The sequence below is a fragment of the Pogona vitticeps genome, chromosome 5 (genome assembly GCF_051106095.1).
Source record: "Pogona vitticeps strain Pit_001003342236 chromosome 5, PviZW2.1, whole genome shotgun sequence".
Lineage (NCBI taxonomy): Eukaryota > Metazoa > Chordata > Lepidosauria > Squamata > Agamidae > Pogona > Pogona vitticeps.
In genome coordinates this window covers 171,950,191-171,977,791 of record NC_135787.1, presented here as the reverse complement: position 1 = coordinate 171,977,791, position 27,601 = coordinate 171,950,191, and the positions used below count along the sequence as shown (strand labels likewise).

Below are 27,601 nucleotides of genomic sequence, written 5' to 3'. Positions count from 1 at the left end.
ACACTTATACATTTCTTCAAACAAAAGGGGGAAAGTAGATGGAAATGAGATATAGGTAGAAGTTCCCCTTGACATTTAGTCAGTCGTGTCTCACTCTAGGGGGCAGTGCTCATCCCCATTTCCAAGCCGTAGAGCCAGTGTTTGTCTGAAGACAATTTCCGTTGTCATGTGGCCAGCGCGACTTAGACCCGGAACGCTGTTTACATTCCACCAAGGTGGTTCCTATTTATCTACTTGCATTTGCATGCTTTCGAACTGCTAGGTTGGCGAGGAGCTGGGACAGAATGACAGGAGCTCATTCCGTCGCGTGGATTCGATCTTACGACTGCTCGTCTTCTGACCCTGCAGCACAAAGGCTTCTGTGATTTAGCCCGCAGCGCCACCCAAAATGAGATATAGCAGATTGTAAAAAACTATTATATTGGTTTCTGATACAGAGAGGAAACAGTTTACTCACTTTTTTTGGTCAGGTGTAGACAAAATTTATGAACATGAGGAATACTCAGCAAAATGTTTACAGAGTAATTCAATATATACTGTATATATCTTACATTCAGTTATATAAATAATTTACAGAAGGTTATCTGTAATGGGGAGAGGAATTCACTTGAAGAATAACACAACAATGCCGCTGACATTGCAGCTGTATGAGACTGTCTCTAAAGATTATGCTCTTTTTTATTTATGGAGTTTGAGGAACCATAATGATCTCCAGTTCTGGATAAAATAAGAAAGATAAGTCACAGAACATCGATGCTTAGGACTATCTGCAAAGAACAGAATCACTCCACCGAATGCTTGTTCTTTCATTCCCTTAGAAGTCTGGGAAGACTATGTGGTCCCCCTACAGAAGTACACTTGGAAATGTCCCATAACAACAATCTGAGAAAATTGACATATAATGAAAGGGAAGGAATCTCTTCATTCCAAGACAAGAAAACGGCTAAGTCTCTCTCAAGCTGTGCCGAGCAATTCTTCCATCGCTGCCTACCAGAAAATCCTGGTTTAAGGCTGCAACTTCATAGAAGCATCTTCGATGCCTTGTCAAGCAACATCTTGATATGGGCTTGTCCCACTGTTGCATCAGTTGCCACTCAATCATCACTAGTAACCTTGCAGTTCTCAACATTATACATCCCCCCTGTTGGGAATGACTTGTTGAAGAAAGCAGATGTTCATTGATGTTGTCACTATTGCTTGCTTGTTAGCTGCTTCCCTTCTGGTTTTTAGGAACCACCTGGTGATAGTGATGAAAGCCAGTCTCTGGCAACAGCAAACAGTGGGTGGGCTTAACCTCAGCATCCAGATTGCAGGATATCTCCACCTGAGCGCTTTGTCACAGACAATGTGGTGAATATCTAAAAAAGGAACCATGTGAAGAAACAATGTTACGTTCAAGCTGGGAAGGACTTTTAACTGAACAGATCTTCATCAATTGACTTTAAATTGATAAATATATTATTTTTTAAAATTGTTTTATACAGCTTTATAACCAGTCCTGAGATAGTGTGATAAAGGGCAGGCTAAAAATGTTCATATAAATATCCTCCCACTCATTGGCTGAGATGTGGTTCTGGACAAGTGTCGGTTTGCAGAACTGACCACTAAAAATTGCACTTTTAGTGTAGACCACTGGTTCTTAACCTTGGGTTACTCAGGAGTTTTGGACTGCAACTCCCAGAAGCCTTCACCACCAGCTGTCCTGACTGGGTTTCTGGGAGTTGCAGTTCAAAAGCATCCGAGTAACAAAGGTTAAGAACCACTGGTGTAGACCATTTCTAAATTACATGAGATGGCATGCAATTCCAAGAATTTCTCGATAAACACATAAAGCTTGCATCTGTGGTTTGGGATAAGCCAAGATCAAAAACAGACCCCACTTTTAACGCTTGTTCCACACATTGGCTGAAATTCTGCTGCTCTAATACAATGGTTTCCAACCTTGGGCAACCCAGATGTTCTTGGACTGCAACTCCAAGAAACCTTGGCCAGCACAGCTGGTGGTGAGGGCTTCTGGGAACTGCAGTCCAAAAATACCTGTGTTATCCAAGGTTGAGAACCACTGGTCTAATACATGAGATCATAGCCTTACACAGCATTAGGTATACTACAGGATTTCAGCCTCTGTGTTATTGATAAGACATATTCATTCCTTTTATCACACAGGGGTTCTGTTGTTTTGCCCTCATTACAAAGTTTCTGACATATACTCCAGAAAACAAACAACTAAGATGAAATAATGTGTCCTTCTCTGATTCAGGGCCTCTTATCTTTATGCACTCAAGATTCTGGGAAAGTGTAAGGAGGTATGTGTCTGCACACATATGTAGTAGGGGTTGGTGGCTCTGAACAGGCAATCTTCAGTTTGTAGAGAATTAGCCGCCTAGAGTGGTCCTGACCTGACCAGATAGGCAGGATATTAAATAAATAAATAAATAAATAAATAAATAAATAAATAAATAAATAAATAAATAAATAAATAAATAAATAAATAAATAAATAAATAAAACACCAACACCAACACCAACACCACCACCACCACCACCACCACCACTACTACTACTACTACTACTACTACTAATAATAATAATAATAATAATAATAATGCTCATGCTGCTACTGCTACTGCTACTGCTACTGCTACTGCTACTGCTACTGCTACTGCTACTGCTACTGCTACTGCTACTACTACTACTACTACTACTACTACTACTACTACTACTACTACTACTACTACTACTACTACTACTACTACTAATAATAATAATAATAATAATAATAATAATAATAATAATAATAATAATAATAATAATAATTAGTGAGCTGCTATGGGCATGTGGGTTGGAGATTGTTTGCTTGGTGGGATGATGAAAATTTACTAAATTCAAAACCAAAAAACCCAAATGCTCTTGGTCCTGAATATGTTCTACTGAAATTAAGGTCCAAAAAACTATAACAGTGGTTATAGTTTTTAGTTTTCAGAAATGCTGCTCTGGTTCCATTTTCAACATTTGGCAACTGATGAATCCTCTCTTTTAGCCTGGATTTTACAGGTTGCTAATAGCTCAGTGGTTTAGGTCTCTGGCTAGAGAGTCAGAGGTTGGGGGTTCAGTTCCCCACTGTGTCTTTTGACAAGGGCCAGACTTGATGATCCATAGGGTCCCATACAGCTCTAAAGTTCTGAGATGATGATGATAAGATGCTGGATAGATCCTGTAAAGCTTAAACTTATAATCCTGTGAACCTGTAGCCATCAGCCACCTCATCAACATGTGTATGGGCTGTATTATTGAGGTTATACACATGGGTTGGGAAGTTGCAGCTAAAAAGCAATGGAACAGGGTATGAGCAACGATCACATGTGACCATCCATGTGCAGGTGTCACAGGGAGAAGCAGTACATACTGTGGGGAAGGGACTTTACCTTTGGATGGTGAAAATGGTGAAAATGGCGCCAGGAAATAAAATTTCCAGCAGAGAACTGAAAGCATGCCCATGTCTAGCTTGACTTCAAGCTTGAAGCATCCTTGGTACTTTTCTTTTAATCAGACTCATGAGAGCCAGAGGCTGGTAGAACATTTCTGATCCATGTCAAAAATAGCCATAACCATTGGCTTAACTGTCTGGAACTTCTAGCAGTTTTAATGTAAAGAAAATGATTTTTTCCAAGCTTTGTAACAGTTGCACACCCGTCTCTTGGCAGCAGTACATCATAATGGGTTATATGATGCTGCCTAATTCCTACAAAATCTTATAGACCAGACGTTCTGAGCAATGACAGCTCTTTTGCTGGCTACGAATGGCCTTCACAGGTGCAGCAAAAAAACCTTTTGCCCTTGATATGGTTTTTAATTTCAAGCTGAGACAGGAAATGGAAGAGCAAATTACAGGAAATGTGGTTAAGCTGCCGTTAGTTAAGGGTTATTGAACAACTGCTAGCTTTGTTTTGCAGATATATGACTAAAGGTAGGAGGATTACAGGAAATCAAATCCACTTCAGTCTAAATGGTTCAAAGTGACAGTAATTAGCTGGCATCAAAGTAACCTCTGAGGGAGAATAAACAGAACAGAAAAGAGTATCTGCACATGTTAGCCATACAAACAACACTGAAGGTTCTTTGCAAGGAGCATCATAAATGCATATCCACTGTAAACAAAAATATCTCAAGTACAATGCTGTGATGTCAGTTGCTTATGCAAGTCTCAAAAAAATTCCACCTAATCCATGCATTCAAATGTCATGGAAAGATAAGGGTGGAACATATATGCAAATATCCTGTTCTTGTTGCATTGCAGGGCTTATGAGGAAATGAGAATCTTCTTTGATGGCTCAAGGTTTATGGGAGCATTTGAAGAGAACGGTAAAAGCTAGTATCAAAACTCTTAACAAAATTTCATTTGAGAACTGGTTTGACAAATTGCTTTTCTTTTTTTAGCTTTTCGTTACTGAGTTTCTAAACAACATAAATCATTGGGACCTGGCCATGACAGCAGTGCACAAACTCAAGCTCTTTCAGTCCCAAAGGGCAGGGCAGCTGGTGATTCCAATTTCAGAGGAGTAGTAATCCACTTCATGTTCCAGCTTTAGCTTTGAAGGAGCTATCCAAGGTGCTGAAGCTATTTTTGTGGAAGGTTCACCACCTTGGACTACTCCCATAAAAACCTGCAGTGTGTACAGTGGACTGCCCTCACTTCAGCACACCGAGACAGGGAAGGTCCTCTCTTCCCAAAATAGTCTATGCCAACACATCCATGCTGAACCCAAAGCCTTGCCTAATTATGAAAGGCTAAGCAGGATGGATGTGGTGGCGCTGCGGGTTAAACCGCAGAAGCCTCTGTGCTGCAAGGTCAGAAGACCAGCAGTCGTAAGATCAAATCCATGTGACAGAGTGAGATCCCATTGCTTGTCCCAGCTCCTGCCAACTTAGCAGTTTGAAAGCATGTAAATGCGAGTAGATAAATAGGTACCACCACGGTGGGAAGGTAACAGCATTCCATGTCTAATCGCACTGGCCACATGACCATGGAAAGTGTCTATGGACAAATGCTGACTCTACGGCTTGGAGACAAGGATGAGCACCATGCCCTAGAGTCAGACACAACTGGACTAAATGTCAAGGGGAACCTTTACCTTTAAGCAGGGTGGGGCCTGTTTAGCATGTGATTAGGAGACTACCATGGGACACCAAGTGCTGTACTGAGGAGGCTGTTCCTCAGTGGATGGCAGAATCAGAGTGTCAGTCTCAAGTAAGGCTAGGAAAGACCCTTTCTCAAAATGGTGGAGGTCCCCTACGATTCAGAGTTGACAATACTGGGCTAGATGCACCGATGGTCTGACTCGGCATAAAGGCAGTTTACTGAGTTCTAATATTTCTCAAGTCTTTACTCCCTCCCCAATGAGATGTCTAGGGATTGCTAGGGGTAGGCGGAATGCCCACAGCATTTACTTCCGAGATATCTGTTTCTTCACTGCTGCTGGCAGGGAAACACTGGAAGCTATGGAACAGTGTCTTTTTTTTATTCTCACAGCTAGGCTCCTGGGGAGCAGAAGAGGTGAAGAAAAGACAGTGAGGGTCTTGTCTGCTTTGGGACTCATGATGAGCCACAACTATTCACTCCTGGACCAGGACTTGAGATGAAAAGAAGTTAAATGACAGTATGTATCAAAGGACAAAAATCCTGTTGCCCTAAGTAATGGAGTGAAGGCACCTGCACAAGGAACTACAGCTGTTTCCTGGAATGCCCACCATGTCCCCAATCGTCTCCCTGTTTCACAATTCATCATATCACTGGTGATGCACTCAGACACAGCATGGGACAAAGAGAATGCATTTCTGTGAATGCTCTTATGTCTGTGGAATATCAATAAGATTTCGATCTAAGCATCTAGCATGCCTTTGACTTAATTCAGCTCTGTTTTAATATTGTGACAGGAATTCAGAAATCAATGCACAAATTACAACTATTTGGAAAAGAAAGTCACTTCATTTAGATAACCCAAGAAAATAAATCTATGATCACAGTCTTCACACCATTTTGTAAACCAATACCACATACGCACCTCTGCACAGACTGGATGAATCCCTATTGTACTGTCTAGTAGTTCTTTTGTGATTCCACACTTTATGGCTGCTGCAAAGCCCTGTGTAATTTCTCCAGCATTTGGACCCAGCACATGGAAACCAATGACGCGCTCCTAAGGAACAGGAGACCAATTCAGGTGGCTTGAAACAATTACTTCTTTCAGATTTATCTAAAGATCAGCTTTTCCTAAAGAAATGGTCACATCTCTCTTTCCAGTTCAGTTTTTCTTAATTAGATATCAGCACAAGGGACACATTTTAATCCACCTGAGACTCATTCTGATGCTTGAGGATACAAGAGAATTATGGAAGGATAAGCATTTCATGACCTAACTATAGAACTTCTAGCTTAACCTATCTACCACTCTCAGATTTATTTTGTGCACAAAATAGGAGTCAGATGTAATATTGACAAAAAAGTAAAACTACTTTTTGAAAAAGCACTGAGTTCAGCTAACCTTTGCCTCTAAAGGATCCTACAACTCTGGGTTAGCAAAAACGACAGTGAGGTATGTCAAATGTAGTGCAAACCCAGCATTCGATTTTATGTGAGCAAACCCTGGTAGACTTTCACTCACTCTACCATATTGGCTTCCTCTCTCTCCTTATGCTTTGAGGAAAACACAAACCATTGTCTGTTAATGTTTGCTAGTTTGCCCTAAATGGCTTCTGCTAAATCAAGACAGTGAGGAAGGAACTGTTATGCACAAGATGATTCATTTAGTTAGTTATGTGTTGTCAAGTCAAAATCAAATTCTATTGACCTAATAGAGCTTTCAAGGTAAGCGAGGTACATAAGGAGTGGTTTTACCAGTTTCACAGCCCCAGTGAGTTTCAATGGCCAAGTGGGTATTAGAACCTTGTTCTCCAGAGTCTTAGTCTGTCATCACAACACAACACTGGATTGGGAAAATGAAATGTGCAATTCCTAGTCTTAGACTCATTATGGTTTGGTGTTGCATTGCCTTAATCAACCCAAAAGCCCATCACTTGATTCTGCGTCACTGTGCTTAATACTGGAATGGATTCAAACCACAAACAATGTATGCCTACTCAGAAGTAAGCCCCAATGTTTCTTTGTCTTGGGCAGCAAAAGGCCATGAGCAACCTCATCAACTCAAACAGGAGCATTTCTTTATCAATGAGTAAATTATTATTTGTAGGAACCATTGCAGTATAATTCACATCTAAGTGGGTGCTCAGTGTGCTGTAGTGGATAGAGTAGCTGTAGAGTAATGGACCACAACTCTGAAGACCTGGGTTTAGTGCCCAGCTCTGCTATGGAAACTCACTGGGGAAGGTGGGACTGGTAAAAACACTCCTCAAATATCTTGTTTACATTGAAAACCCTATTGGATCCCTCTGAAAGACTTGGGCAAATTAATGCTACTGATCTCCTGTGCTTAGTGCTTGCTTGCTTGCTTGCTTGCTTGCTTGCTTGCTTGCTTGCTTGCTTGCTTGCTTGCTTGCTTGCTTATTTATTTATTTATTTATTTATTTATTTATTTATTTATTTCTGGAGGTAGGGTGGGGTAAGGGATAAAAAAAACCAGTGCTCCATCTTGAAAGCAGCACTCAGTATGGGATACTGAACACAGACTGCCCAGTATCCCATACCTTATTGCCTTCTGGTTCGGCACAATTCTATAACCAGAAATGAATGCTTCCATTTCTAATTCGAGAGAAATGCTGCAAAACACAACAGTGCACCAACATGATTTTTAAAAATAGGATTAAAATAATAAATTTTGAAGTCATGGCTTGAATCAAAAGAAACAAGGTGGGGCTCTTTACTTTGACCTTCTCTGCCCTATTACAAATTACTTTTGAGAGAACCATCGAATGTTCAGTCTATTTTAAGAGTCTGTTTTCTTTCCCACCATTTCTGTGGATTCCAGCCATTATTACGAGATTTAAAAGAAGAAACATGGACACTTGCTGAACTGATATTATCTCCAGAATTTTTTTTAAGGTTACTACTTAATGTCTGCAAAGTTTAGCTAAGCTATTATTACACCGTTACAAAAATACCAATTAACAGTATGATTTAGAATTGGACGGGTGGTTTCTAGCGAGCTAATACTTTCCAGATCACACTTCCTTCTGCTGCAGGGCAGAAGGAAATCTAAATCCAAGTGAAGCATTACAGGAAGATGGTACTGCATCCTGGATTTCCCACACTGAGGGATGTAATTTAAGTGGGGTATGTTGTAATTCATACAGAAGGAATATTAGCCAAAAGGAAAAGGGAAAAAAATCATTTCTCCGCTCACATATGACTTGACTCTGAGAACAGCAAGGCATTTGCTGAAAGTTACAATTACCTTATCGGGAATGCAGCAAATTATCTTTGCATAGCATTTATTGTTATCCCGGGATGGGACAGTCCATTCCAGCGGCCAGAAGTAACTGTGATAAACCTAGGAATGCAACAGTGACATTTGAGTGTTGGTGCATCCTCACTTTCTGGAAAGCAGCCACATAAATATCTAAATACAGTCGTGCCCCGCTGGATGATTACCCCGCTCTATGACAAATCCACTTTACGTTGATGTTTTTGTGATCGCTTTTGGGTTTTTTTCGCTGTGCGATGATCGATTCCCTCCTTCAGGAACCGATTTTCGCTTTACGACAATCAGCAAACAGCTGATTGTCGGGTTTCAAAATGGTCACCGGCTGAAGAAAACGGCCCCCCGCTGTTTTCTAGGACGGATTCCTCGCTTTACAGGCACTGAAAATGGCTGCCGTATGGAGGATCTTCGCTGGACGAGCAGGTATTCAGCCCATTGGAATGCACTGAATGCGTTTCAATGGTTTTTTTTCTTATTTTGTTTGATGACGTTATCGCTCTACAGCGATTTTGCTGAAATGAATTAACATCGTCAAGCGAGGCACCACTGTACCTATTTCACTTTTCAACTGACTATTGACAATAGTTTTTCTGAGAGGTACACAAACTGTTAAAATATATATTTCAACAAGTAATACAGTTAAGTAGAAACATGAAGCATAAAGTGGTGGTAATTAAGCCAAAGTAACTCATACAAATACTTTTTAAAAGGCCAAGATTTAAAATAAGGTGTTACTTTCATCTTTAACTTGTGAATGATGACCACTGGTGGCACAGCAAGGCCTCTCCAAAGAACACAGGAGTGCTCCCATTCTTTGTACATTAACATATTACACAGCTTTCATTGTATCTCGTATCACAGAACTTGAGGTGACATACAGCACTGACTAAACCGAGACCTCTTTAGCATAAACAAGGCTGCTGCATTAAATGCCATAATCCAAATACCAAGAGACTCTTGTGGGAACCTCCAGACTCGACTACTATTCCTACTAGGATCAGATGACAACCAACTATTGACACCACCATCTAATGGTACAAATGCACAAAGCAATGTGGTTTCGTTGACTCTCCCCATTGAAACCCGACACAGCTCCAGTGGCCAGACTTTGGAAAATGCAACTCTGGTTATCTTCATCCTGAACTGTGATTCTACAGCGCTTGAAATTTTGTCTTTAAAAGTAAATCATTATGGAACTCATGGCTACCCCTCAAAAAGTAACTTGTGGTCATTAATAATAAAACTTCCATATTTCATTTATGCATTATATTCCTTGTTACACTACAATTTTTGCTTTTTTTCTGGTGACTTTAGTTTTTTAAATTCTGTTTTTACAAATTAGAAAATGGCTTTAAAACACTTAATAATCTCCTCAAGATACCTTAAGAAAGCACTATTTAGCTCCAAAGAGTAACAAGAAAGGGGCAAGAGAAACACCTCAAAAGGAACTCCCTGTCACTACATTATTTCTACCAAAATATTGTATGCTTGTTCTAAACACTGAGTTCTCCTGCCACTTGAGGCAAGAAGCAGAGGGACTCTCCCTCCCAACATCTTGAGCCACCAGAGCACCCCTACCACGACTGTTAAAGCTAGTCTGTGTTTTCAAAGAAAGGAAGAATGCACCGTAGCATCACTCCTATTCATTGCACAATCAAATAATGATAAGGACTAGTACAGCTACAGGTGCTATGCACAGGAAAGAGAAACCTGTACTAGTGGTTACTGGTAAGTGGCAAGCGTCTCCAAAATGGAGGTAGACTCGGAAGAGAATCTGGCCATTGCTTCCAGCAATTAGCAAAATATCTGTCTCTGAATGAAATTATCCCCATAGATTCTTAGACCCCTGCAAATCTCCCTTCGAGACAGGTTTGCTGATAAGAACACCAAGGTTAAACGCAACCATCATATGACACATAACTGCAAACCAAATCTTGAGGAAAGCCTCCCCCCTCCCAACATCATGGCAAATTGCTAAAATTCAAGATTAAGATCTGAGGTGCCAAAGGAAAATCAGAGTCTTCAGAGATCCCATTTTAATTGTAAACAAATACCTCAATATTTCTGTCCCCAAATATCTCTATTGCTTTTTCTTCAGAGTAACCACAGGCACCATATTCCAGAGGAGTGAATACTGTGGTAGGAACGTTCACATAGTCACACTGTCAAAGAAAGATATTATTCTGTAAGGGTCACAGTCCTCAGAACGTGAACAATTTCTATTTTTATTTTTTTTATTTTTTAAAAAAAGAACAGATTTAACATTTCACAGAAACCCTATTCCGTATTCAGCTATCTCACATGGTGGATTCTATATGGGAAGGCCAGCCAACATGAGTTGAAGAAGGTCTCTACTGCAGATACAGCTGGCCTCCAACTGATGGAGACAGAGATGGTGGTGACACTCATCCCTACTCATGAAAACACAAAGTTTCATTGGCCCAACACAACATCCATCCATGTGTGCCGGGTTAAGGCAGTAGCTTGCACTATTTTGTCTGGGTAGCAATTACAGTACTTGATATTCTGCCATCAGATACAACCAAATATGGAATGAGAGGGAAACTGCATCGGCCCTATTGACTATTCACATTAAGTGACAGAAACACATCATTTTTAAAATACATCCTCTCCACTAATTCAAAAATTCTCTTGATTAACAGGGCAATCAAGGATGTCATGTTTTTAAACATATGTTCTGATACATTTTATGGTGCCTAGTAACAGGACAGAGAGAAACCTTAAAACAGTTCTTCCCTCTTCTAATACACAGGAAGAAATATTCCTGTCAGATAAGCTTTCCCAACCTGGGCCCATCTAAATTTTTTGGAGGACAACTCTCATTAGCCCTCACCACTGGCCATGCTAGCTGTCTGAAACACCTTCCCAGGCTGTGGAAGAGTGATGTAAGATGACACCTGCTCAAAATCACCTGCACAACCATGGAAAATGTACATTTTCAGACTACAGCTCCAAAATATTCTAAAAATCTTGGCCACTGGTCATTGGCTATGGGATTATGAGAGCTATACCCCACTTTAGAATCATCCCCTTTACTTCTATGCAGATTTAATTTAGCAATTGTTTTTCTTTGACCAAATTTGGCAACCCCAATAGCAACTGCCAGCTTACCTTTGTTTTTGCTCCGCCATACAGCCTCCGAGCCAGCAATCTACCCGCCTGAATTGCCACTGGTGTGAGCTCTAGTTTGCCTTCCAAAACATCTCCAATGGCATAGATATAAGGCACATTTGTTTGCTCCACATCATTGACAGGGATTTTCCCTGTTCTATAAGATGATTTAATATAGAGGGAGGAGAGAGGGAGACATGAGGGGAGAGAAATGAGAGGCGGTATTACAGAGTGTGGACTAAAAGTCTCAGCATTTTGTCAAAATTATGTTTTCTAAACTAGAGACCACAATACAGATAGTGAGGGGAGAGATAACTGGGTTTTTCCTACCATCAGAGCTTGGATGTTTAGACCTGCCACACCCTGGCCTCAGTCCTAGAAGTTTTTACCACAGATTTCCTGCTACCACATGTGTATATAAATAGGTCCATGGTGGGTTTCTGCAGCCTCATCCTGATTTCATCAGAATGCCATTTTTGTGTATGTGTCATTAAAGGCATCATTGCGATTAGAGACATCGTTGGCCTCAATGGCTTGGCTTCACTTCATGAACACACACATTTTGTGTTTGGTATGTGGGTTCAAGAGTGTGTTGCTCACTGCCTTGACAACTGAATTATAGTGAATCATTTTTACCTGGGAAACTGTGCTCTTTTTCAATATGCTGATGATACCTAGTTATATCTCCTAATAACCAAAAAAATGGAGGCAGCCATTACAATCCTTAATCATTGTCCCAAGGCCACAGTCAAGTGGCTGAAGCTCAGCAATCAGAAACTAATTCCAGATGCTGATTGCTCTGCAACTGATACATTCAGCTGCCACCTATGTAATGGTTAATGGAGTAAAGATCCCCTTTACGAACCATGTAAAGACCTTGGGTGTCTTATTAGACCAAATGCTTCCCTTGGAGGAACAAACAGGTGGGAGTTGTGGCCAGCTCAGTGTTTTAACATCTGTCCTTGGTCTAAAAATTTTCTCCCTAGACTACTATAATTCACTCTAAATTACCCTTCAAGACAACTAAGAAGCTTCAACCAGTATAGCATTCAGTACCTAGATGGCTGTCACGTTACTAGTCTGCAAAATACTATGTGAAATGTAGCAATGTACATTAAAAGAGCTATGATCTCTAGAAATTATGAGGTGCAGTATAGTAGGACCTCTGTGTCTGTAACAGCTGCACAGGTGAGATATCAGCAAAGTCAGAAACACCTCATCTCTGCAATGCTATGACAAGAAAAGCTGCATTTTTCAAATTCAGTCTTTTATGCAACTACTAAAAGGACAGGAGTCTCCTCTCCATTACAACCGGGAAAAGAATGGAATAGAAAGGCTGAATTTCACAGCAGCAACCAATATAAAGAAAGTAATTTTTCTCTGTCCCTTACAACAGGAAGAGTGAGATCATGCAGAAGCCTTAATTGCTGGAATGTTAATCATTAGCATTTTAATTATTGCATAGTTTGCCCTTTTGGCATGTTTGGTAATGACTAGCTGTTTATTAAGATACTCCTCCTTAGTGAAACAGAAATGCACAGGAACAGAAATTTATATCTGCCTGACAAATTAAATCCTTTATGTCTATGAGATTGATGTTGCAAAAACACAAACCACACAGGTGCAGTAATTAAACAGTCAAGAAATTTAGCCTTACTTTTCATTGAGCTTCACTCCAACTTTCTCCAAGCCAATCGTTCTTGTGCAGGCATCCCTTCCTATAGCTAGCAACACCTGTAGAATGTAAGGATTTCTGAGTTAGTCATTTCTCTCCTGGCAGCTGAAGCAGATCTTTTAAAAACACATTTGTTTAATGATGATGATGATGGTTGTTGTGGGTTTTTCGGGCTCTTTGGCCATGTTCTGACGGTTGTTCTTCCTAATGTTTCGCCAGTCTCTGTGGCCGGTATCTTCAGAGGACAGCACTCTGTGCTCTAATGTAGTTGGCTTGGGAGTGGAGTATTTATGGCTGTGAGATGGGCTTTTGTCTTTTTCTGTAGATGGGTGATTAGTGTGTCTTGTTGTGAGTGTACTGTTGTGATAAGAAGTAGAGATTATCTGTCACTGTGGTTGATGGGTGTCATTAGCTGGTCTTTTGTGTGTAGTGATTTCTGGTCCTTGTGGCTGGGTAGAGTTCGTTGACCTTTTGCACACTGTATTTTTGATAACTGGGAGCCAAGTTTTGTTGAGTTTCAAACTTTCCTCTTTTTTGTTGAAGTTCTGCTGGTGCTTGTGGATTTCAATGGCTTCCCTGTGCAGTCTGACGTAATGATTGCTGGTGTCGTCCAGTATTTTGGTATTTTGAAATAGAATTTCATGTCCAGTTTGGTTTAGGGCATGTTCAGCTACTGCAGATTTTTCTGGTTGTTTTAGTCTGCAGTGTCTCTCATGTTCTTTGATTCTGGTGTGGATGCTTCATTTTGTGGTTCCAATATATAAGACTGGCGAAACATTAGGAAGAACAACCTTCAGAACACAGCCAAAGAGCCTGAAAAACCCACAACAACCATTAGATCCCGGCCGTGAAAGCCTTCGTGAATATAATAATAATAATAATAATAATAATAATAATAATAATAATAATAATAATAATAATAATAATAATAATAATAATAATAATAATAATAATAATAATAATAATAATAATAATCTCTATACCAGAGCGCATTTCAATAGTAAAAACAGTTAAAATACAACCATAACATAATTACAATGATAAAACATACAACAAACAATTAATACAATATCAACAATCAAATAACTATAAAAACAGTATAATATTAAAGTAAAGTAATTCTATCCCATTAATTGCTTATTTTGATGGTCAACCCCTATGGGACCAGATGAGAAAATGCTCTAAATCTGGAATTAGCCACCTTGGTCCGAGGGACAAGAGACCAGAATCCGCAGATCAAATCCTCCTACGAGGAATATGCCACCCCACAAGATCTGCTAAATAGCTAGAGCAAGAGAAATGTAATGCTTTAAATGTCAGAACAAGAACCTTATAATATGTTCTTGATCTGATGTTTTCTCTTTATGAAAATAAGACAACCATCTGTCAGATTTGTTTTGATTTGGATTCGTGCATTGGGCAGGACTCAGCAATCTGATAGTTCCCTTCCAACTCAATCCTTCTATGGTACTTTGTGTTAATTATTGCATTAGGATAACTATTAGAAGACCCTAGGTCTGCCATACGAATTAAACTGTAAAAGGAAGTATTATAGAAAGCTTGTTTACATAATACTGACATGCAAGTAATAGCGACACAGCACTGCAAATCTATGGGGAAATTGTTTACGTATTTATAGTGGTGCCTCACATTACGATGTTAATTTGTTCCAGCGAAATCGCTGTAGAATGAAAATGTCGTAATGCGAAATAAAAAAGCCCATAGAAACACATTAAAACCCGATTAATGCGTTCCTATGGGCTTGAAACTCACTGTCCAGCGAAGAGCCTCCATGACGCGGCCATTTTCGCTGCCCGTGCAGCAAGGAATCCGTCCCAGAAAAGAGCGGGGAGCCATTTTTTCCCCAGCGGCCATTTTGAAACTGCTGATCAGCTGGCCGAAAATCGTCATTTGCGATAATCGGTTCCCGAAGCAGGGAACTGATCATCACAAAGCGAAATTCCCCCATTGAAACCATCATAAAGCGATCGCTTTTGCGATCGCAAAAAGTTTGTCGTAACGCGATTTCATCGTTGAACGGGGAGCTCGTCTTGGGAGGCACCACTGTATTTGCAGTAACTGTGATCATCAGGATAACTGTACCAAGGCATGGTCTACTCCATGCGCATCACATTTTCTTCAAAATAATTGTAGTCATGGACAGCCATACTTATACAGGGAAAAACAGAGCATATAAATCCTTCAAAGCCATTTCATTAATACAAAAAGGTCCAACACAAATTGCTTACTGTATTGTATTCTTCCTGAAATACCCCAGCATTCTCTGTAGAATGAGCTGTGACTCTTAAGACGCCAGGAGTTCCTTCCTGAACCTGTTCAATCTACAGGATTTTGAAAATGTTATTACCTTCATGTGAAAGAAGCATGACAATCAATGCACAATGACTTAGTGCCCTTTCATGAGAACTAAGATTTGTTGACGGAGGTGAGGTGCCAGACTCTGTCCAATGGTAAAACCAGTTCTGATGAGGGGGCTATTAAAATTAGAAGCTCCCTGTTAAATGTTAACGATTGCACCCTACCCTGTTTATTTGTGAATGGGGAAGACCTTCACAGTTAGTACAGATTAACCAAAAAGACAAAAGAAAAGCTTTCCATGTGCTCAGAGAATTTTTAGAATTGGCTCTTAAATGACATTAGAAACAGCAATGTTATCTCCAAGGAAGAAGAATGACAGATACATGTGACATGGCTTCTTTGCTGAGGCAGTGACAGTTAAAGAGGTCCTCAGCGTTAGTTTGGATGTGGAGCGCAAAGTCTTGCTTTTGCTGTAAGCCGCCTAGAGTGGTCTTAAGTGACTAGATAGGTGGGATATAAATAAAATAAATAAATAAAATAAATAAATAAAATAAATCAGTAAGTCATTTTTAGGACAGCTCTTCCACACGATCACTGTGCAGGAAATGAATGGAGTGGAAGTAAAGTTGCGGCCTCCACCACTGATTTATCTAACATCATTCAAATTCCAACACACATCCAACGAAGAGTGAGAGAAGCTGTGCTCTTTGAATAACTGTGGAAATGTAGACCATATTAACAAATGGAAGTGCCATTCTGAGAGGACAAAAAGCATTTAACCTCCTCAAAGTACTAATCCATCGCTTAAATCACTGGTTCTTAACCTTGGGTTACTCAGGAGTTTTGAAGTGCAACTCCCAGAAGCCTTCACCACCAACTGTGCTGGCTGGGGTTTCTGGGAGTTGCAGTTCAAAAACATCTGAGTACCAAAGGTTAAGAACCACTGGCTTAAATGAATGCCTGCTCCTTTAACAGCTTTGTAGCAGGAAGGGGTATAATCTACAACACCATTTTGGTCAGGACAGGTGACTTTCTTGGCTGGTAAGTCAACTGGTACTTCCTGCTACACAGATATTTAATGAGTGCTTTCGCCAGTTCTAACCCTGGCCCCCAGCCGGCATCCAAGGCTGAGCAGAGAACTGAACCTGGTGTCTTGAGTCCTAGTCCATCACTCTATCCACCGCACCACACTGAGGATACTCCTGCACATATTGCTGGACTACAATTCCCATTAACACCAGCCACAAGCAACATCTGAAGGGCCACAGGTTCCTCAATTCTTCAACCAGAAGGACCACCTTGGAGGAAATTCCTAAGTCACAGAACCTCCCATCTTAATTAGAAAAGGACCTGGGTCAGGTAGGGGACATGCCACAGCATCATAAATTCAGGGTACGGGCCAGTAAGTCCAGCAAATCCTATCATCGCCTTTCCCAACAGCAAAACACATGGGAAAGACAGTGTTTGGAAACATTATTTTGGAGGACTACACATTCTAGAATTCCAGTGGCTATGATGGCTGAGAATGCTGGAAAACACAGTGCAAAATAGCAGGTTTTTTTTTTTCAAGAGCTGACAGAAGTCCAGTCATTCCATGGGACTTCTCTCAGAGGCTTTCCACCATCCTGCTACAGTCCCATTTCACATTTCAAAATGTAGCCTGCTATCCAGAGCCACGTTATATAGATATGTTCATGTACATGCATTTCTAGTCCTTCTCACCCTTTTTAAAGATTCTGTGAAGATCCCTTCTATTGTGGGGAATATACTGCATGTTATAAGAGCAAAGACAGCAGAAAGGGTAGGCAGCAAATGGACTTAAATGTTGCTCAAGTAAAGCTCTCCTTAATCAAGCAATGGACCCAATTTAAGCACAAGGAACAAGCACAACGTGCTGTGATTTCCATTTTGTTCTATTACAATAAATCTTGTATTGTTTATTAAGAGAAAGTACACTTGCTCAGTGAGAGTTAGCCAGGCTCAATTAGATTTTTGTTTTGGCTTTTGTTTCTTTCTCACTGCCTGGTGAACTCGGAGCAAACAGAGGAGGAAGCTGCTTTATTTAACATTCTGCTCTTTGAATATCTGAACGCCTGTGCAATGCATTGGCTTAATGCTTCATTGAAACTGAAAAACTATTATCGTGCTATTGGGAAATAATGATGCATTAATCATTACAGGAAATGTAATTATTTCTCCCTCTCATACACAGACACATGCACATACATACTCTCTTTATCCAGCATGGATTCCCTACCAGTAGCAATGAATGTTGAAGTTACATGTTCACTGGTGTGTTTGTGAGTGTGTGTGCTTTAAAACGGGTTACCTTGCTGGGGACATATTTTCGAATGAACTTGATCCCATGTTCTTCCATGTGTGCTCCTACTTTGTTCGCCATATCCTGATCAAAGCCTCTCAGGAGGATGGAGCGCACCATGACTGTTACATCTAAGCCAAGGCCAGCTAGAAATCCTGCGCACTCAAGGGCTACATAGGAAGCTCCAACCACCAATGTCTTTCCCGGGCAATAGGGCAAGGAGAAAAGATCATCACTGGAAAATAATATATACAGATATTAATAAGCAAGCACTCACACACAAATGGGAAACACATGCCTTTAACTATCCATTCAACTAGAAGATGAAGCAACAGCCAAGACCACAGGCTTATTGCCATTTCAGATGCAAGACTCCACCAAGACACTGGTATACAGGTCTATGCAGCCAGTGAATGCCATCCTTTTTCCTCTGCAGCTGAGGTGACCAGTCAAGAAATGGGGCTGGCAGGAGTGAACCACTGTTTAAGAAAGATATTGACAAGCTGGAACATATCCAGAAGAGGGTGACCAGGATGGGAGAAGGTCTCTCAACTAAAATCTGTGAATATTATTCTCTGGTCCGGCCACCCACTCTCACCCTAACCTATCTCAAAAGGTTATTTTGAGAGTACAGTGATGGAAAGAGAGCCATACGTGCTGCCTTGTGCCTGCCAAAGGAAAATCAGGATATCAATATATGAAATAACAGATGAGACTCCTTCAAAGCCTCTGGTCCTGATCAAGCATCTCCATTTTTGTAGTTCTAATGGAAGACAAATACTCCACTGCTACTCTCAACATGGTACCATCCAATGTAGCAGAAAACAGGGGAGGCATCCTAGAACAGGAGAACATCTTTCCTGATCTGTCACAAGAAGTTATCAGGATGAGCAACTTTTCAATGGGCCTGAGGTGGTATGTTTGAATCCAAAAATTATGGTGAGCACTAGAGAGGAATTCTCGAAAAAGTCCAGACATTTTTAGAAAAATTAAAACCAGAAGCTACTGGCAGATTATCCCCACCCCTTGTCTAAAAGAGGTTTGGCTTTTAATTGATACAAAATTATGAATTTATGCAAAAAACTGCTGCTTCTCTAGGCCCTTTCTAAAAATTGTTTTGTCACTGGAGAGCTTGTTAGTGGACTGTGAGTGCCCCCATTTACAGTAAGGTTCTAATCCATATTGGAGGTACAAAACTCACTTACCTGGTAATGCAATACTCTTTGTCTCCAGGTATGCCCAAATAGCGGGGCCTTTCTCCTGTGGCAATCAGAAATCTTTCAGCGGTGTAAAACTTCTCTACCCCTTTATTATTTCTTGTCTGTAAACAAAATCCCAGTGCATAGTTAGTTAATTTGTATTCTAAGCTTAGAGCAGGAAAGGCATTTCTCTTTATCACATTTATCTCCATCCGGAGTATGAATTTGCTGCTAATGGATCTGGCTGCACCATTAACACTTAACTTCCAAGTATGAAATGAAACCTCCCTATAAGGAACCTCAGCAACTATACCCTTCTGTACAAGGGTGAGAAATCTTCAGCCTATGAGGCTAAAGCAGCCTTTTAAAAAGGCTTGCATCCCCCATTGTTTTAGGAAACATCACATGGTTTAAAGAGAAGGTAGGAAGGAGTAGCTGTTATTTCTTTAGCAGACACAACAGGGGTTCCCTGTCCTGACCTCAGCTAGGGCACAGAGGACCTGGTTGGGTCTCAGGGACTCTGTTGGCTTTTGGACCCATTGGTCAAGAGTGTGTCACTCCTCAGAAATAAAAGACTGAAGCTAGGTCCCTAGCCAGAGCTGAGATAGTGAAGCTCAGCTAGGGACCTAATGAGGTAGACTAGGGTTCCTGGCCAAAGCACAGGCAGAAGGAGTGCATCACTGCTTAAGATATTGACAAGCTGGAACATGTCCAGAAGAGGGTGACCAGGATGGGAGGAGGTCTCTCAACCACACTCTGTGAAAAATGACTGAGGAAGCTCGGTACATTTAGCCTGGAGAAGAGAAGACTGAGAGACTACTGTATACAGTATGACAGCCATGTTGAAATGTTTGAAGAGCTGTAATGTGGGAGATGGAGTATGCTTTGTTTTCTGTAGCTCTAAAAGGTACATCCTGAAGTAACGGATCCAAATTACATGGAAGGAGATTTCAGCTCCACATTAGGAAGAATTTCTTGACCGTAAAGGCTGTTCAGCCATGGAACTGACTCCCTCAGAAGTTGGTGGCCTCTCCTTCATTGGAGGTTTTTAAACAAGACGGATGGCCTTGTGTCAGGAATGCCTTAGCTGTGTATTTACCACTTTGGCAGGGGGTTGACTCAATGACCTTTAGGGTGCCTTTCTGCTAGACAATACTTTGCTCCTATAAAAACCTCCTCTTGGTACCTAACCTTGGACCCAGTGATGTAAGCTGGTTTCTGATGTGAGCAGGAAGTGGACAAACTCTTTTCGGCATTTCAGTCCAGATGTAAGGGGGTGCAGCAATCTAGCCTGTGGGGTGCTCTGAGGTATCTTGATGCCGCTCCCAAAATAACTTCCCATTCCTGTTGTTCAATGTTTAAGCAGGCTGGTAACCCAAGAAAGAGTACTAAAGCATCCTCATGCAGAAAATCCTAGAACTCCTCCTATGTCTGCCCAGCTAAGCCATTACTCTTTGGCACCCCTGATTCATCTAATTCTCCTCCACCTATCCCAATAAGACTCGCCTGAGGACAGGTATTGGCTAAGTGCAGTATCATGATGAATGCCTGCATGCTCAAACCTGCCACAACAGTGTTAGCTACAGATAAGGATCTTCCACTTGCTTCTTCAGCAAGCAAGCTGTCTCCTTCAATAATTCCAGACAACCAGCTACAACAGGGCTGGGCAGCTTGTGGCCTTTCCAACACTGGTGGACTACATCTCCCACCAGCCTCAGGCAGCATGAGCAGCAGCGAAAAAATAACAGGAGATGTAGTCCAACATTTTCCAGAGAGCCTAAAATTACCCATCTCTGGTCTAGAATAACCCCTGGGGTTTAACTGCCAGATTTAGCCAGAACTTCTTGTTTGAAGCACATTTGCAGGCTACTTATTACCTGCTCAGGTAAAAAAAAGAGTAAACCAAATGGAAGATCCATTACCTTAATTCTGTGTGGACCAACAAATTCTCCATAAGCATTCTCGTACGTGACGCCGTTCTCCCGGAGAGACACCCTGTATCCCCAATTCAGGGAGCCAATATAATTCTGAACTGCCTCTGTCATAGACTCCCAGCTGTGTTTTATGGCTGAGGATTAAAAGAAAGAGAACCTGGCTTTCATCTGTGTCATTAGCTTCCCAGCACCTTCTTTTCAATTAGTAGGTTACCTAATAATAGACATGCTCACGACTGTACTCCTCCTCTTTGAAAAGTAAATTAAACCCCCCACAGATTCTGGAGTTTTGCTGAGATGGTGCAAAGATAATAGTGTGGGAAAACACAGTCCACGTCTTTATATTCTTTTAAAGAAAGCTCTTGTATACACCAGACTTCAAATTTGTTGTGCTGAGCTCTTAGCTATGAACAAATATATCTGATAATTGCCTCTGTGCATTTCAGTTTTGTACGCTGCACTTATGTCTTTTTTATTAAAAGTATTCAAAAGGTAACCAATAATATTTTCAGAATATGCATCTTCTTTGAATTTTACCCTGACTATATAAAACAGGGCCTGAAACCTGTGAATCCTGCTCTTTCTGCTTACCTCTTTCCCCTATTCAAACCCCAGACAGCATCACAATATACATCATCATCATCATCATCATCATCATCATCATCATCATCAAGTGCCATCAAGACAACTCTGAATTATGGCAACCCTTTTCAGGGTTTTCCAGGTACAGAATACTCAGAAGCAGCTTACTCTTCTCTTCCTCTGGGTCTACCTTGGGACTGTGCAGCTTGCCCAAGCTCACATAGGCTGGCTCTAGTCATAGAAAGTACAGTGGGGAATCAAACTCCCAATGTCTGGTTCTGCAGTCAGATACCTAAATCACTGAGCTATCCAGCCAGCTACAACATATATATGGCAAAAGTGAAAAAAAAATAACCCTACCAGTTTCATCCAACTGCCATCCAAATTTGGGTGCATCTTTTATAGCTTGACCAAGTAAAGCTGTCTGGTGCATCAGCTTTTTAGGTATGCAGCCTACATTTACACAAGTTCCCCCAAGCCCTGTAAGAGAGAATGGAAACTATTAAATTTCATTTGGGAACATAATCAACCAGCCATTCAATGCAATAAAACAAGTGTGGAATCAATAAAAACTGCCCTCTGTACATCATTGCTAGCAGTCAGAATTCTTCTTGAAGATCTTTAAAAAGACAATGTCTGAACCTCCTGCTGAAAACACTGCTATCTGTAAACTAGGATGGGTGGTGCGGAGCGCTTCAGATGTGACTGGACCGCAAGGTATCTTCCATTATTGGCCCTCTTGGCTAAGATGATGAGAGTTGCTAAACAACACCATCTGGCAGCCTGGAAGTTACGCAACTCCTGTTATACGAGTAAGTAAATTAGAACGTAACATCACAACAGCCAGAGGATGTATGTGTTATTACTTTGGGACTTCTTCTGCAGAATGCAGATGCACCCAAAAACACAACCCTGGACACCAAGGTAGGTAGGTAGGTAGGTAGGTAGGTAGGTAGGTAGGTAGGTAGGTAGGTAGGTAGGTAGGTAGGTAGGTAGGTAGGTAGGTAGGTAGGTAGGTAGGTAGGTAGGTAGGTGGTTGTTTGTTTGTTTGTTTGTTTGTTTGTTTGTTTGTTTGTTGCCCATCCGGCAGCCAAGGCCACTCTGGGCAATTTACAACAACTAAACAGAAAACAACAGAACAAAATAAGATGACATCAATAAATTAAAAATGCAGAACAAAATACCATAAAATACAGTAGAAAACCTAGTAAAATACAGTACAGTGCATTACATTTAATAGCATAAAAACATGGTGGTATGTTAAAAGTTACTTTATCAGAGGCACTGTTGCATCAGACTGTTATTTGATCAGGAAAGGCTTGTCTAAACAGCCATGTTTTTAATAGCTTTTTAAAAGGACTTATTGACAGGGCCAGGTGAACTTCAGGTAGAAGGTATTCCACAGTTGTGGAGCTACCACCGAGAAGGTCCGATTTCTGGTAGCTGTTTTCTGGCCCTCTCTCTGGGGTCAAAACTCTCAGCCACCCTGCCTGTGACAATCTTATTGGATGGGCAGACCTAATTGGAAGGAGGCACTCAGCCAGATATCAAGGTTTTATTTTATATTATATTTTATATTACTTTAATATTATATTTTATATTATATTTGTATTTTAGATTTTGTGTGCATTTGTGGATGGATGTAACCAGAAAGGATAAAATCTATGCACATATAAAATAATTTTAAGATGACAGCAGGTTATTTGGGGGATTTTTAAAAAAAAATTACATGCATATTCATTCAACAGGAAAAAGGAGGCTCTAAGAGGGCTCACACACTCACTTGCCCACATCTGCAACCAAAGGGCCTATAGAAGCAAAATAAAGGTGAACACACTGTGCACCCCAAACCTTTGCACCCAGGCACAGATATGACATAAACCAGGACTATGATAGGCAGTCTGTTCACTAGCCAGATGTTGAGAGGCCAGGATCCTATGGTTCTGGAATGGAGAACCTTTGGTCCTCAAGATATTTCGGACTCCAGCTACCAAACTCCTCACTGTCGATGCTAGGTGGGGGACTGAACTTTTAAGAGCAGTCCACATGCAACTCTGAACCTGAGATTTCATGATTAATATCCAGTAACATCACTGTCCCCTGTAAGTTTGTCTAATTCCCTTTTATGAGCATCATCACCTCCTGGGACAGTCAAGTAGGCACTGTGCAAAATAATTCTTTAGGTTATAAAGGCAGTAGATTTGGGTTGGACAACCTAAAGTGTTACTTTGCACAGTGCTTCATTGAAGTAACAGGCACCGTAATGTCTGAACCCATCAGAAAACCCCAAACCTACGTGGAAAACTGCTTCCCAGAACAATGGAAGATGAGAGTCACTGTCTTACCCCATCTTGTTCCCAAAGGAGTTGGAACCACAAAATCCAGAACCATGACCTTCTTTCCAAGTTTGGCCGCTTCCTGGAGGTGGAACAGAGTAAGATAAATATTTGAAAGGCAGAAGTTGCTTGTGACAGTATATATTTGCCCACTGTTCTTAAATGACTGCACTCTAACAAATGTAGGACTTCAAGTACAGTAAATGTATTCTTCTCCAGCATTCCAAACTATCACACATTCTTCTATACCTCATTTCATTGCCCTTCCATGTATTCTGAGCCTGCTCATTTGTCTGTTGATTTATCTCTCCACTCCTGTAGCTTTTTATAAAAATTCTTTGTACTTTAGCTATTCTTTGAGTTTCCCCCAACCTATTCAGACCTTCCTCTTCCCCATCATTTTGCTACATAAAGATAAGCACTTGGTAACTGAGCTAGCTGTTTATATATAACAGGAGTGAGCAACAAGTGGTTTCCCACAGACATCTTACAGGCCCCAAGTCCACCCCAATTTTATCCAAAAAAGGCCGTTTTTTGTATGAGAGCTTCCATGCATGGCAGTTTTTGCTTAAGGGTCTTAGAGGGTCTCCAAGACTGCCGGAACCCCCACCACCACCAAAATACCACCACTCGCACCTACAAATGCTGATCTAGGGTTTTTCTGGTTGTTGTGCAAGCCAACTACACCAGAGCACAGAGTGCTGTCCTCTGAAGATGCCGGCCACAGAGAACAACCTTCAGAACACAGCCAAAGAGCCCGAAAAACCCACAACAACAATTAGATCCCGGCCGTGAAAGCCTTTGCGAATACATAGGATTTTTCTGTTTTACTTTTTAAAATGGGGGCTATGTGTGCATAAATTTGGCCTACAAACCCATTGAGACTGTCTGTGCCTGGTTTATATGTTGATCACAGTGTAACAGACGATAATTGTTTATTTACAAATTACAGGGATGATTTCCTACGTTGGCACACATGCATTCAACCACACCTCCCTTTCATTCTGCTTTAGTAACCAGCAGTTCCTGGTGCTGTTGGAAACAATGCCCATCTGAACTGGTGCTAAGCGGTTACTTCCTCTCCCAGAGCAGAGGGGGAGGACCAGAGGCCACTTTTGGACAAGGGGTGGGGATAATCTGCCAGTAGCTGCATGCTAGCAGTGAGCAAAGATGAAGGGCAGGTCATTTCCTTATCCTCTGACTCAGTCTCCCCGGCCTCTTTTTCCTCTAAGGGCAGTTTGCTTTGGTCAAAAGCCTGAACTGACTGCTGGCAGAGGGCTTTGGAAATCAAGTCAAGGGCTCCATGCAGCCTAGAGGTGCTAGCTGCCCACCACTATTCTGGAGACTCATTTTCAAACCTCTTACTCAGGAGTGAGACAAATTAAACAAGCAGTGTTTGCTCCTATTCAAGCAAGCAAAAAACAACTGACGTGTGACAATTATTTTCAGAATATAATGCAGCCAAAACAAAGAATCTTGATGTATCTTGAAGTTTAATATACTGTACTTATTACATCATAAGCTTTCTTGGACATTGTCCACTTCATAAGACAAAGTATTAACCTTAGCTTTGCAGATGCATAAACAGGATTATAAATAGTATATCTGCCAAACTGAGGTTAACACACCATGTACCTGATGACACAACACACTGTTCATGAAACTATATGCCATAATGAGCCCATATTAAAGAAACAAGATCCTTTGTTTACTCAGAAACTAGGAATCTGGATAACCTCCTCTTGTTCTCTTCTTCAAATGCCCCTATCAGAACAGCCAAACGAGTTGGCTTTTATTTCAAGAGCATTTAATATATTTAATTTAAACATGTTTCAAAATCAAATCAGTAATGATGTTATCAATACCTATTTCTATTTGTACCCATTTTAAATTTGTGAGCTATTCTGAACTTTTCTGGGAGAAGAGGGAGGACAGAAAAGGGAAAAAATGGCAAACAATTCACTCTTGATGCTCAGCAGATATAAAGAAGCAAGAGTAGAAGAGGTTGTAGAACACAGCACCTGTGATAGGCAAGGAGGATGGTGCATGAATTATCCAGGTTGGGCAATGACCTATTATTACACAACAATAGATAACAGGCAGATTAAGTGCATCCCAAAGTCTGCAGCTGCAGCCTGTTAAAGAGTTCAGACTTGGATCTTATTTCCAAAGCATGCAAGTGCTCTCTTTCCCCACCACTAGAGATGATTTAGATTGCAATTATCCTTATTCCCAGCCAGAAGACGGGACCTCTAGTCATAATACACCTGAAATATGCCTAGGTGGGGAAACCATGAAGACCAGACATGAACTCTGGCCCATTTAATGATTTTGTTGCTTTCAATGAGTTTTTAGTAGTTTTTATCTATTAGTTTTAATATTATATCTCTTGAATTCTTTTTATATATTGTAATATGTTACTCTTTTAGCTTTTACTGTTCTTGCTTTCCCTTCCTATTAGCTACCTTGAATCCTTTTTAGGAAAAAGGTGCTATATAAATATTATAAAAAATAATAAATAAGACCATTCCTTCAAAGAGGCATTGTCAATTCTATTCATACCAAAGAAACACTTTGCTACAGCTATATGATTAGCTAATCTTAGATAAAATGAATGAACTGAACTGAATTGCTCAGTAGTTTAGATATCTGACTGCCGAGCCAGAGTCTGGGAGTTTAGTTCTCTGTTGTGCCTCCTTGACCGGGGCTAGACTTGATGATCTGCAGGATCCCTTCCAGCTCTGTTGTTCTAATATTATTCTATTCTAAATTCAGTATCAAATCACCACTGGAGTAGGCCCACTGAATCAGTAGGGACTTGGTGAGCCAGCTCCTCCATAAGTTTCACTGATTCAATGGGCCTACTCTAGTGGTGACTTACTACTGGATTTCAACCAATGTTTGCACCCTGATATCAGAGTGTCCCTTTACCTTCTTGGTAAGGGGGGAGACTGGATCAAAGTCTGAAGACTGAATGAAGATTTTGTATTTGTTGATCAGCAGCTGGCTAGATAAATCAGGAAGGCCAGTCAAAGCCAGAAACTTTATTTCTGGTATAACAGTACAGGAACAGTCAAAATACCACATCAGCTGAGATTCAGTAGTAAGTCAAAACAAGAGCAGACCCACTGAATCAATGGAATTTGTATAGGTGCTGACTCACCAAATTTCCAGTGATTCAACAGGCCTACTACTGGATTTCAGCCACTAATTTGCCATCATTAGTGCCATTATATTTGATCTTACTCTAAATAGCCATGCTGTCATATGTTGAGAAAAAATGTTGCAGGCTTTTGTTTGGGCACAAGTGACTAGTCATCACAAAGAGCGATTTTTCTCCCCAGGCAAGTTTATTAATTGGCACAAGAGTCAAACATGTTCTCGGAAAACAAACTATTAAGATGGGCCTCTTATTTCGACTTTGCCTGAAGTTGTTCAGCACACACTTTGGAGCTGAGGAACCTCTCAGAGAAAGTCTGTTCAACCTCCCCTTTTCTTTTCCTCTTCTGACAAAAATTCAAGATTGGATTTTCACGGCAATTACTTTAATCATGTATCAAAACTAACAGTTAGATAAACGGCATGAAGGCAAAGGTGGGGAAGGAAAAAAAGTTAAGAACATTGAACTTAATTAAACACTGAACCATCATTTGGTTCCTGAATTAGCTAC

The 27,601-nt window shown here is 40.8% G+C and overlaps 1 protein-coding gene across 1 annotated transcript in view; it reads right to left on the bottom strand.

Annotated features, from left to right (window-relative positions):
• Positions 1-403: 403 nt before the first annotated feature.
• The window catches only part of TXNRD1 (thioredoxin reductase 1), a 70,690-nt gene continuing 43,492 nt past the window's right edge, over positions 404-27,601 (bottom strand). Inside the window, exons 5-16 of the mRNA XM_020804425.3 lie at positions 23,941-24,013; positions 21,956-22,075; positions 21,002-21,147; positions 19,086-19,201; positions 17,890-18,115; positions 15,491-15,583; positions 13,224-13,300; positions 11,567-11,723; positions 10,489-10,596; positions 8,408-8,503; positions 6,062-6,196; positions 404-1,358 (exon numbers count right to left, since the gene is read on the bottom strand). Coding sequence (XP_020660084.3) covers positions 1,296-1,358; positions 6,062-6,196; positions 8,408-8,503; positions 10,489-10,596; positions 11,567-11,723; positions 13,224-13,300; positions 15,491-15,583; positions 17,890-18,115; positions 19,086-19,201; positions 21,002-21,147; positions 21,956-22,075; positions 23,941-24,013 — 1,410 coding nt within the window. The 3' untranslated portion in view covers positions 404-1,295. The remainder of the gene's footprint in view (positions 1,359-6,061; positions 6,197-8,407; positions 8,504-10,488; positions 10,597-11,566; positions 11,724-13,223; positions 13,301-15,490; positions 15,584-17,889; positions 18,116-19,085; positions 19,202-21,001; positions 21,148-21,955; positions 22,076-23,940; positions 24,014-27,601) is intronic.